This window comes from Candida metapsilosis (genome assembly GCF_017655625.1).
Source record: "Candida metapsilosis strain BP57 chromosome Unknown scaffold1, whole genome shotgun sequence".
Lineage (NCBI taxonomy): Eukaryota > Fungi > Ascomycota > Pichiomycetes > Serinales > Debaryomycetaceae > Lodderomyces > Lodderomyces metapsilosis.
Genome location: NW_027138159.1, coordinates 628,874 through 641,055, shown reverse-complemented (window position 1 = coordinate 641,055; position 12,182 = coordinate 628,874). Strand labels below are relative to the sequence as shown.

The window sequence follows — 12,182 nt, the reverse complement described above, 5'->3', positions numbered from 1 at the left end:
GCTATTAGTTGCAGAATCAAAAGACGATTCTTGACAATGCGTGTTTTCTGTAATTCTACCAAATTACAGATAACTTCAATGTACAGTACACTAGAAATACTTATTAATCTATTTAGCTACTTAGTAACCAACTCCAATCAAATAGTCAGCCAATTTTTCCACAATGGTTGTAGCTTCTCCTGGTTGTACTCCACTTGGATAGTGTGCAAGCAATATAGCTTGCTTGGTTCTAACACAAATCAACCCTTCTGCTTCGTGTTTACCATAAATGGATCTCTCATCATTACGCAATAAAAAGTATTTTTGCCCTTGTGCGTGTAAACCATGACTTTGCAAATTGGATGCATCGTCGAATCCATTGGCAATTTCCGAGATTTCGTTTGGTTGTAATTGGAATGATCCTGATTGGGCCCACAAGGAATCACCGACTCTGGAGTAGAGAGCAGCCTTGTCAATCTTTCCTGTAGATACTAAGTTGTCTGTATAAGCATTCCACGACATTTTTCTTGAGTTTTCTATTTGACAATGTAATGAGGGGGGGGGATCAGTAAGTTGATGTATTAAATTGGTATTTTAAAAAAAGCTTGATTTTGGTTAGTACTAATCCTGGTACGATATGAGATAGCCTTTTAACTTACCAATTACCTGACTTCAAATATGGGGATACAATTGAAGTTATCTCTGAATCGCAATTTGCTAAAGCAATAAACTTTTTGGAAGAAGAAAAAGAAAACGAAAATAAAAAAATAAAAATAAAACGAGAGAACAAATATGTTGACTTCCCTGATTCTTTTAATTTGTGTCGCATTTATTTAATTTGTTGTCGCGACAGATTATCCCTATTGCTATATATGCTACACCTTATGCTGCCTTTTCGCAGCTGGCTCAATAATCTCTATATCAGATGAGTCTTCTTTTACAGTATCTCCGTCAATGATTGCGAAATCATCATCATCATCATCACCATCACTATTCCCAAGCGAATCACTCTTAACTACCAGAGGCTTTTCCTTCAATTCAACACTGGGAAATCGCGTTTCGTTACCTACTACCAAATGCAAAATGAGGTTTTGTAACCGGTCTGAATCGTCTTGCACAAGGATAACATCTAGTCCTGGCACTTGACTTAGACTAACCAGTAAGTAATCATCAAAATCAACATCGTAAATCAATTTTGATTTGCCAACTTGTATCGAAATGTCGGAATTGTAAAGAGGAGTCAATTGGTCAACTAACCATTGCAATGTCAACGAGTCAAAATCTTGTTTGCTCACATACAACACTTCACGTCGCGCTGAACAGCTAGGACATTCAGGACTTGGTGGCTCAGGTGGTGCTGATATGACTGCATACTTTGGCGCATTTGTTCCATGTAGAATATATCCTGCGTTACTGTCCCGAAAGAGTTGGGTACCAATTGCACTGGCAAAACCGGAAATGAAAGCGTTTGTGGTGGCAATAGCTGGTATGATGTTTCCAGCAATCTCTTTGATATCAAATAGAGATTTGGTCTCAATGTGAAACACATGTGATCGCAAATTGGAAGCAGCGGCAACAAATAACATGGCATCGTCGTCATCTTTGTCAAAAGAAATAAAATCTTCCTCCTTCTTCAAGCGGCGTTGAAGGTTACCACATGAGACATACAATGCATACAAGTTTTCTGCAAGGGACCAAACTTTTGTATCCAGAAGGGAAGTGCCTACTGAAGATTCCACTTTTTGCATAGCATCCTGATCCAACACCAAAGGCGTCGGTGGTCTTCTTGACTCCCACAATGCTTCAATTCGCAACAACCTTTCAATATCCACATTGTAGATCTTGTTCACCAACTCTGCAAAAAAGTCATCACTGCGTTCAATCTTTTCACGCAATTCAGCCAACTCATTTGCTTCCTGGGCCAAGTTCTTTATCTCATCATCATTGTCAGTTTCCCTGGCAATAGCTTCGCTATCATTAAGATCACTCTCTTGCTCATCAAACAACTGATGGAATAAAAACTCTCTGGCCCATGTGATGCAGTGGACCGGCAAAGACGGTGTGGATCTTATTGTGCACACTGGATACGTTTTAGGAGGAACAGGCGGCTTACAGTCAAAACACGAGGTGACGTAAGGTGTAACCGGAGTCAAATGAGTACTGTATCCTGCGGATCCACTATCCATATATGACTTCTTCAACAACAAGCACATGCAGTTGACGTAGGTCCTAGCTTCGGCATTGTCCAAAGCCATATAAACGTAGTCGAATTGTTGCCACCACTCCAATGGAAACTTGGTGGTATCCATAATATTACCATGGTGGGCCACAAGCTTAGTACCAAGATAATTGAACCCTTCTACTGTCTTGGACACTGTCAATGACTTTGATTTTCCTATATCGGTTTTGCGAAATAAGAATTGACGATTTAAATTGGATAAGGTGATCGTGTCTAAATCAACAACGTGTATTTCGCCATACCCTGACAATACAAGATCTTTCAACAATTCACACCCTAATCCACCAGCACCCACCAACAACAACCGTGCTGATCGGACTTTATTGAAGCACTCGTCTCCGAGAATTTTTTTCAAGTACGTGTCTTTCATGTGGAGGGGGAAAGAGATGGTGGTATGTATAAAGTGGATTTTTTTTTTTTTTTTCACCAAAACTGATTATATTTTCTTCTCTACACACTGGTAAATAAAGACCAAACACCCTTTGCATACTGAACAATTTCATCACCACCAAGCTTACTTTCACCATATAACCTATCGACAAAGCTGATTGGCACTTCTCCAACAGTGAAACCCAAGCTTCTAGCTCTCACCATCATTTCCATTTGGAAAACGTACCCTTTAGATTGGGTAACGTCAATAATCTTTTTCAAGACTGGCGTCTTGTACAATCTGAAACTACCAGTCAAGTCACTAACATGAGGTCTTAGCACCACAGTAGCAAGGAAATTGGCACCTCTGGAGATCAATTTTCTCTTGAAATCCCAACCATAAACACCCCCATCGCCAGCATATCTAGTTCCAGTAACTATATCAAAATCCTCTGTTTTTTGTTTAGCAATGAATTGTGGGATAGCTTCTGGATGGTGACTGAAATCGGCATCCATAATGATTACAAAGTTTCCTGTAACATATTGTAAACCATGAACATAAGCAGTACCCAATCCCAATTTACCTGCTCTTGGACGTAATTGAATGTGATCGGCACCGTAAATGTCAATTAATTTTTTGGCAATTTCTTGAGTTCCATCAGGCGAATTGTCATCAACAATAACCACTTCCCAATCCAACTTGTTTTCAGTGAATGTTTTATTCAACAAGTAGACGAGAATGGGTAAGTTTCTCCTCTCGTTGTATGTGGGTAATATGACAGAGTATTTATTCATTTGCTGAAGAAAAAGTCTATCTCTTACGTGTTTTCTTTTTATTTTTTTCTATTCTGTTCAATTTTCTTTTTTTCTACACACTGTAAATCTCGCGTCAATCAGTGGAATTGTTGCATAACAAGGCTGTTGTTGAAATTCAACGGTTGCCCACTAGCAGTGGCGGCAGCAATTGCAGCAGCCGTGGTATTTACATTATGGATGGGTGCCTGGGTGTATATAGGTTTCGATGATCCACATTTTAAACAACACAAGTTTTTAGCAAAATTGTGATACTGACACATGTCGCACTTCCAATCGCCAGCTCTGAAAGGGACATTATTGAAGTGTCTGTTGTTGTTATTACCACTGTGGCTAGACGACTCACTGCTTCCATGGTTGTTTCCTTTATTTCCTCCATTCAAGTGTCCACTATTGCCATTTCCTCTATTCTCCTCCAGATCGCTTTTCTTATAAATAGACTCTTGTATTGCTACAGCACTGGATGCTGGAAAAGAGCATCTAAAGCAATGTGTCCTCCTTTGGAAGTTTGAAAATCCACAAGACGGACAAGTCCAATCACCAGGCCTTGGTCTATTCTTTGAAGGAGGGAAAGGGGTCAACATGTCACCTGCCTTGTCTAGAACCTGTGTCGACGACGGCTGTACTTCTATTACATAGTCTCCTAAAGCCTTTCCGTTCATGGCTAACAGCTCGGCGGCTTCCTCGTGTGTACCAAAAACAGCAAATCCTGATACACTTTTGCTTGGTGTTTCAGTCGTTTTCAACGTCCAGTACGCCACAGGCCGACCACCATGTTGCGTAAACCAATATTCCAACTCTGACTGCGTGGTATCAACGGGCAAATTAGATAGATAAAGCACCTTTGATTGCTCAGAAACAAACGCCTTGACATCTTCTCCAAAATCGTACGGCGTAGTGAAAACTGTAGGATGATCTTCCAATGGAAGTGATTTTTTCAACAACTGAATAGCCAATTTGGTGTACACTTGTGGAATTTCTGTAGGCTCAGTCACCTCTAACGCGGTCATCATGTTAGAGAGCGATGATGCTGTATATGACACAGCTTCAGGGTGACTCACGAGCCATTTGGAGTACTCAGTAGGTAAATCAAACAACCGTGGATGCTGCAAATATGGAGGTAAAACGACACCCTTGTCACGGGCCTCTCGCGGAAGTTGAACTTTCAATTTTGTCATATCAAATGTAACAAACAGGAAATCCTTTCCCTTTGAGATTATATTCTCCTGTAGATACTGGTCTAACTTTGAAATAGCATCTTTGAATGATCCTGCATTACGAACATCTTCCCAGGTAAGTTTGCATTGTTGCTGACAAAATGGAGTGATTGGCGTATTCATTGGACGCACCAACACTGTTTCTTCGTGTATTATATCCAAGGTAGAAACATCCAACACAGTCCACGCCAATGAGATCAACTCAGTGGAGTCTTTGGTTACATAAGTGCTGGAGTTATCGCACGTGGTGCTAGTGTCTATTACTATGAAAAAGTCACTCATATGGTTTGGTGAAGCTTGAAAGAGTCTACAGATTTTTATCAAATAATGTTTTTTTTTTTTTTTTTTTTTTTTTTTTTTCATTTTGTTTTGTTTTGTTTACTCTATTGACCCACTGTTTTCACATACACGTCGGTTCCCCATAATGGATATGTCTGTATGGTCAACAGTCCTTTTGAGGACTCCTTCTCATCAACTGTATCATTGAATACTTCTATATACTGCTTTGCCATCGGCAAGCCAAACCCCATACCTGCAACCGAGTGTCCTCCACCAAGATCTTCTGGCGGAACATTCAATGTTTTGAAACTTTCACCCTCATTACTCTCGTAAGTTGTAAATGAATAATCAAAAACGTGTTCTAAAGCCTTTTTTGGAATACCTTTGCCCCTGTCTCTTATACGAATCTCCATGAATTTTGGGGTATTTGAGGAGACGGAGATCGTGACGGTAATAGGATCAGTAACCTTGTTTTCAATATGAGCCCTAAATGAGTTTTTGAAAACCTCCATGAATATGTAATCCAAATGATACTCGATATAAGGGAAATTTAAAACATCATTTGGCGAAATAGGATCCGTTTGGCTGGTGTAGTTCCCTAGATTAGTCTCAATTTTCACCGGCACTGACTGATCATACTTCATCATTGTGATATCGTTAACCAATTCGGCATTCTTTTTAATCACATTGGGTATATGGAGGAGTTTAACAACCCCATTGTATTTCCCACCCACAACATAGTCACTTGCGACTGATCGCGACAACTCGATATGCTGGTGGGCTATTAAACGCATCCTTATCCTCTCCTTTAAATGGAGATCCATAAATTGAGTAATCTGTTTCATACTCAAGAGGTTGCTGACCTCACCAAATCCTTTCGACAAACTGGGCAACGTATCCGCATGCATATCAATAAATTCAGTTAGCACAGTTTCAGCAAACTCCGCATTCTCCTCAGGAGTGTGAGGCATGTACAAACTAGCCTTTAGCAAGGCACTCATCAGTTGAAGATAAGAGTCATAGCTCTCCAGTATTGATGGGTTGAGCACCACAAGGTACGGGAGACTCCGGAATTCTCGCAATCTCTTTGCATTGTAGATGAGGAGATTCTCAAGAGTCTCTCGGGCATTTTGGAGAATAAAATTGGGTGAAAGCTTCTCTGATTGTTTGTACAATTGACTCAACAGAAGCTGGGGTAGTGGTTTTCTCGAATAGTGGAATATCGGTTGCTCCAACATGGTTCGGATTTTGTATTCGTTGAGGAACTTTTGTTGCTGTTGACCGGACAGGAAACATCTCCGCATGCATTTCAGGATCATGGTGATCTAGTTGTATATATCAAGAGAACTAGGATTTACCCATTCAGGACATTGAATATTTTTTTGTCTCGCGACTAATCTTTATCACCCCACTAAAAATAATGCTAGACGAATGCCCAATATGTTTAGGAAAGAAGGATTATGAGACATGGATCCAATGTTCAAAATGCAATCAATGGTTTCATTCAGACTGCTTACAAATTTCCAAGCACAACTTGGGTGACTTTGTTGTATTCCATTGCAGTGCTTGCTCCATCAAGTATGGCCCTTCACAATACAAGCGAAAGTCCAAAAGATCTAGAATCGCAATTGATTACGTTGCTTTGCACGAAGGAGATTCTTTTGCTCTAGACAAAGCATCACACTTTCATCTTCCAAGATTTTTGAAATTCACAGGTGAACAGAAGATTTCAATACAGAAGAATTTGACAAGGTCCTTACAGCCGACTCTCATACCTAATGTCAATTGTGATCTAGTGGGAATGAAACTACCTCTACCGAGAAAAGATATTACTATGGAGTATATTACAGAATGCAGGGGTCCTGATTGCCCCGTTGAAGTTATGGATGTGATTTCTCAACAAGGTGTGACACCTGGATGGAAGCTTCATCAATGGCGTGATTATTTCAACACTGAAGAGCAACACCGAGACAGACTCCGCAATGTGATTTCTTTGGAAATTTCCGATGCTCCAGGATTAGGCACCGATTTTGAGCGACCCAAATTCGTTCGTGAGATGGATATAGTTGACAAAGTATGGGATGATGATGATCAAGAGAGAAGCAAAGTGACAAAATACTGCCTTATGTCGGTCAAGGACGCATTTACCGATTTTCACATTGATTTCGGTGGTACTTCAGTGTACTATACTGTGATCAAGGGATGCAAATCATTCATTATGTTTCCACCAACTCAGGACAACCTTGATATATACATATCGTGGTGCTTGCAGCTGAACCAGAATTTTATTTGGTATCCAGATCACTTTGTGTTCCGAGATAAAAAGAAAATCTATCCAACTGGTGGAATCAAGATCACTTTACAACCAGGTGACTTATTCATGATCCCTAGTGGTTGGATTCACTGCGTACACACACCACAAGACTCAATTGTGATTGGCGGCAACTACTTAACATTGCGAGATATGCCGACTCAATTAAAGATTTACGACATTGAAAGAGTTACCAAAGTTCCCGCAAAGTTTAGATTTCCAATGTTTAATAAAGTTATATGGCTAAGTGCAATTTACTATGCCAATCATCGTGAGGAATTTGATAAAGATGCTGGGGATACTGAAAACGGAAGAAAAATACTAGAAGCCATAGTGCAGCATCTAGAACGCCATCTCGAATTGAGCAAGACAAATTCAACTGCAAAGCGAAGTGTACCGAAAACGATTAATCCAGTAGAGTTTCTACAAACATTGAAAACTTGGAGGGATGATTATATAACACAAACTAAGAAAGAAGACAGTATATAAATTATTTAAAGTTGCAATGGATTGCCTTTCTCTCTAGCAGCTTCACCATATTTCTTTATTCTGATGGCTTGTACAGCAATGAAACCAGAAGTGTCTTCTGGTGAAAATCCAGTCAACTCATCCATTGATGACTCAGTTTCATCATACAATTTCTCTGTATCCGAGTATCTACCCAAGATCGTCAACGATCCTTTGTAGCATGCAGCTCTAACAACACCATTGACCGTATTTTGAGAAGGTTGGATCATAGATCTAACATATTCACCCTCGGGTGTAAAGTACATACCATTGTACAATATCTTAGCCCAAGTGGGCGTTACAAATTGGTCTCTAATGGCTCTCACTTCACGATCCATAGTCAATCCTTCCAAATCGATATGTGTTGATCTCAAGACAGTTAAACCTGGTGTTTCGTAACATCCTCTTGACTTGATACCAATAAACCTGTTCTCCACAATATCAATCCTACCAACACCATTCCTTCTAGCTAAAGCGTTTGCTTCAGTGAACAATTCAACAGGATCACTAAATGTCTTTTTCTTGTCATCCAAGATTAATTTTACAGGTAAACCCTTTTCAAATACAACGGAGAATGTTTCTGGCTTTTCTGGAGCATCCAATGGGTCGACAGTCAATTTCCACATATCCTTTGGCGGAGTGGTGTTTGGGTCTTCCAATATACCGGCTTCAAAGGAGATATGAGCCAAGTTCTCATCTGTTGACCATGGTTTGGCTTTTGTTTGAGCAACTGGAATATTTTTCGAAGCAGCATAGTCCAACAAATCTTTCCTTCCTGCAAACCTATTGAAGAATTCAGGATCTCTCCAAGGTGCAATCACAACAACATCTGGTTTCAATGCGTAGAAACTCAATTCAAATCTAACTTGATCGTTACCTTTTCCTGTACATCCATGACTGACAGCAAAACATCCATTCTCTTCGGCAACTTTGATTTGCGCTTGAGCGATAACGGGTCTTGCTAACGAAGTTCCTAACAAGTACACATTTTCGTAAACGGCATTAGCTTGAATTGCTGGATAACATACCTTTTCCACAAACTCCTTACGAACATCAACAACAACAAACTTCGTTGCACCAATGGCTAAAGCTTTCTTTTCAGCCTCTTCAAAATCTTCTTCTTGACCAATGTTGGCTAAGAATGCAATTACCTCATATCCTTGTTCTAATAACCAAGCTAAGATAACTGAGGTGTCTAAACCTCCTGAATATGCTAAACAAACCTTTCCTTTTGACATTATTAATTGATAGAAAAGAAAGAAGGATGGGAAAAGTGAAAAAATTTTTTTTTTTTTCTTCCTTCTTTTTTATATCTAATCGACATTAATTAAGCGCGCTTATTTTTTTTGGAGTTACCTGATTAGTCATTTCTGAAGGTGACTAATACGATGCTACCAATTGAATTGCTAGTAACGTTAGAAACTTTTCATGCTGGCCCAGAAGATTCAGCTATCACCTTTCAAAAGTATATTTGAAGTTAATTGAAGAGCTGTACCATGTTTGGAATGAGATTGTACCCTCTATTTTATTCAATATTTTGCTGCAAAACTATGCGAAAAATAATATAAGTCATTAGTTTACAAGGTTTTATGTCAAGCTTTGTCCACGGAGTAACTCGACTGGTACTACAAGCTACCCTTATACACGCCCAGCTCTTATAACGAGTCAATTCAAATACATATCCACACATAAAAACGTCGTGTTTAGGTCGGTAGCGCACACTCCTATTTTTTTTTTTTAAAAAAAAATGTTGATTCAGAGTCATTCGCTCTTATGGACACAGGTGACTCTTTGAGTGTCCACTTAATGATGATAGAAACCACTGCACAAAATGCCTCAGATACTCATAAACCTTCTAAGCTTGGTGTAACCCATTCGATAAGACATAAGTTAAACTTTCTCGACGAAAGGTTATGGAAAAGGTTCAGTGCACGAAGACTAGAGTTGATTGACACCATGGATCTAAGTTCTCGGAAAGCTAGTGAGCAGGAATTGGAAATACGAAAAGTGGCCGAAACTTTGCGTACGGAGTTTCAATACGATGTATCATATACAGCCGATTTTGACAAGCTAGTGCGAGCTGCTGTTCAATCAGTAAGGAGGAATAGAAAACGTCACCTTAAACGAGAAAGGGAGTCCTCCCACAACCAAACCAAGAGACAAAAGAGGAATAGCACCTCTTCACACGATGGAAGTGATGGGTTTCTCTCGGAAATAGTTCAGCATGAGGACGAAGTTTACGACGTGAATTACAATAGAACCAAGAAAATATCATCTCATGATCATGCGGTAGGCATGATTGAACATATGACGAAACCGCGACTCCCACCTTTGTCCAAATTTGCTTCACAAGAGATTATCCTGCCGCTGGCGGAGGTTGCGAAAAAGGCAATTATAAACAAGATTGAAAGATCGAAAACGTGCAATGAAAGCACAAACGATCTTAGGTCAAGCAATTTACAGTTTCTCGGTAAGTCTGTGATGATGAGTTGCATAGGATATATATGTGAAAGATCATTCACTAACGTCAATCAACAGTCATTGGAGTATTTGCGAAACAAACTTTGTCAAGACACTTATATCGCCAAATTTTTCCGTGAGCTAGATCCACTAACAACCAATGCAATCACTGATGAAGTTGCAGTGATTTCATTGTATACTTTATTGGGTGGGTTGGTTAAAGACTTTGGTTTTGATGAGATTATTAATCCAGTTGGCGAAGTTCTTTACGTGTCAGTTGTTAAAGAGTATCCATTGATAAGCAGGAACTCTGTACCTTTCAAGTCGCAACAAGAGGATACATTTTCGTTAAACAAGCTAGCGGAAGTGGCGTCAACGATACAAACTGAGAACACTCCGCCTGATTTCATGCAACTGAGATCACAGTCGCCAAACTTTGTTAGAGAGAATTCCGTTCCCATTGATAGGAGAGGCGCTAAGAAGCGGATAATTCTCAAATTTTTGAATCAATCTTTGGAGCTCTTTTACCCACCTGGCTTATCAGCAACTCCACGATTCTATGAGCTTTTAGAAAATGCCAAAAGTGCATTCAATATCTCCAATTCTATATTAGAGTTTCGGTATGAAGACAAGGTGATTCAAACAGACCAAGAGTTGGAAAAAGTTTTTCGAAATACTCATCCGGTGATTGAGCTTGAAATCTCAACTCAGACGACAATTCCTATCCAGCGTTTTGCAGCTTTGCAAAGCGCACAACAAGCTCCGTATACACCTCCTGCAATGGTTAATAATATTCAACCAAAAATTATTTTGCCACCACCATTGCAAACTACTACAAATGAAACGTATCAATATAAATCGGATGAGACTTATCCTAGACCTCAGCCGATGTTGCCCAAATTCCAGCCGCTATTATGATTACCTAGCCTTTGTTTACTAAATAGTACTAGAGGATGTTACAAGTTTAAAAGTTTGTTGTAGATACATGATTTTTTTAAATAGTTTTCACAATATGGGTGCAAAAGTTGAGTACCCGTCTAATTGTCAGGAAAATTAGGTAAATTGAAATTCCCTAAGAACTAATACCACTGATCCTATTGTTTACTCACAGGCTGCTCCCTAAATAGATAAAGTAATGAAAGTCTTATAAACCTACGTTCTTTGTTCTTATTACCCCTTGAAAAGTGCTGTCTTTGTTGGGTGAATTTGGATATATAATTTTATACTGAATCTGTGTTAAGATAAAGACACAACTGTAGATTCTGACGTCAACTATTGTGCATATACACACGTTAATGAAGATTATCTCAACAATTTTATTAGTAACAAGACACATATACGAAACAAACAAATTTTTTTTGTTGTTCTTCTTTCTTATTCGGACTTTTTTTTTTTTTTTTTTTCCTTCGCATAGGACGACCCAACAATACAACAAATTTATTTATGTTGGGAGTTACAGTACATACAACGCGTAACACGCGACAATTAAATACGACACTCAATGTATACAGATCAGTTACAGGAGCTGGTTTATAAAGGGATCAAGAAACTTGGTTTGACTATACTGAATCTGATAGAATATCCATACATTGTAGCTCATTCACCATGGCACATACCTTTTTCTAACCCGAGGTTTACTCAACTGGTGAGTGAAGCTTTGTATAATCTTTTTATCGGTTGTATGCACACCACTAACTCTCTCAACAAAAAAAGAAGAATTAAGAATCGGAACTAAATAATCAACATTACACAAAAGAGTGTATGTAAGTTCATCAGCCCAAATTTTTGAAAATTAATACATATGCTTAAACAGATGTTATTTAATCAAACCAATTTTCTTTATCCAAGTTGAATCTTTTTGGTTTACTATTATCAATCTTTTAATTTCAATCGTTGTGTCATTTTAACACACAGTAACACCAAGCTTATTTGAAAAAGTTTCACTCACAGAGTAAATCTCATCATCTGAACATAACGAATATAGATATTCCATAATTAGCAGGAGGTA

The 12,182-nt window shown here is 38.9% G+C and overlaps 8 protein-coding genes across 8 annotated transcripts; 2 read left to right on the top strand and 6 right to left on the bottom strand. All coding sequences in view use genetic code 12, as the record gives it.

Moving 5' to 3' along the window:
* Positions 1-120: 120 nt before the first annotated feature.
* Positions 121-501, bottom strand: PFY1 (profilin; the record flags this gene model as incomplete). The annotated part of the gene is made up of 1 exon (XM_067691806.1): positions 121-501. One exon carries the CDS (start codon positions 499-501, stop codon positions 121-123), a length of 381 nt encoding a protein of 126 aa, XP_067550316.1.
* Positions 502-854: 353 nt separating this feature from the next.
* On the bottom strand, positions 855-2,588 carry UBA2 (E1 ubiquitin-activating protein; the record flags this gene model as incomplete). Its single annotated transcript, XM_067691794.1, has 1 exon — positions 855-2,588. One exon carries the CDS (start codon positions 2,586-2,588, stop codon positions 855-857), a length of 1,734 nt encoding a protein of 577 aa, XP_067550315.1.
* Positions 2,589-2,668: 80 nt separating this feature from the next.
* DPM1 (dolichyl-phosphate beta-D-mannosyltransferase) lies at positions 2,669-3,382 on the bottom strand (the record flags this gene model as incomplete). Its single annotated transcript, XM_067691783.1, has 1 exon — positions 2,669-3,382. One exon carries the CDS (start codon positions 3,380-3,382, stop codon positions 2,669-2,671), a length of 714 nt encoding a protein of 237 aa, XP_067550314.1.
* Positions 3,383-3,480: 98 nt separating this feature from the next.
* Positions 3,481-4,899, bottom strand: NRP1 (Nrp1p; the record flags this gene model as incomplete). Its single annotated transcript, XM_067691772.1, has 1 exon — positions 3,481-4,899. One exon carries the CDS (start codon positions 4,897-4,899, stop codon positions 3,481-3,483), a length of 1,419 nt encoding a protein of 472 aa, XP_067550313.1.
* A 101-nt stretch (positions 4,900-5,000) lies between these two features.
* Positions 5,001-6,134, bottom strand: I9W82_000286 (alpha-ketoacid dehydrogenase kinase family protein; the record flags this gene model as incomplete). Its single annotated transcript, XM_067691761.1, has 1 exon — positions 5,001-6,134. The coding sequence occupies one exon, from the start codon at positions 6,132-6,134 to the stop codon at positions 5,001-5,003; it is 1,134 nt and encodes a 377-aa protein (XP_067550312.1).
* A 182-nt stretch (positions 6,135-6,316) lies between these two features.
* On the top strand, positions 6,317-7,696 carry I9W82_000285 ([Histone H3]-lysine-36 demethylase; the record flags this gene model as incomplete). The annotated part of the gene is made up of 1 exon (XM_067691750.1): positions 6,317-7,696. One exon carries the CDS (start codon positions 6,317-6,319, stop codon positions 7,694-7,696), a length of 1,380 nt encoding a protein of 459 aa, XP_067550311.1.
* Positions 7,697-7,701: 5 nt separating this feature from the next.
* ARG1 (argininosuccinate synthase) lies at positions 7,702-8,952 on the bottom strand (the record flags this gene model as incomplete). Its single annotated transcript, XM_067691739.1, has 1 exon — positions 7,702-8,952. The coding sequence occupies one exon, from the start codon at positions 8,950-8,952 to the stop codon at positions 7,702-7,704; it is 1,251 nt and encodes a 416-aa protein (XP_067550310.1).
* Positions 8,953-9,520: 568 nt separating this feature from the next.
* On the top strand, positions 9,521-11,092 carry I9W82_000283 (uncharacterized protein; the record flags this gene model as incomplete). Its single annotated transcript, XM_067691728.1, has 1 exon — positions 9,521-11,092. One exon carries the CDS (start codon positions 9,521-9,523, stop codon positions 11,090-11,092), a length of 1,572 nt encoding a protein of 523 aa, XP_067550309.1.
* Between the last annotated feature and the right edge of the window lie 1,090 nt (positions 11,093-12,182).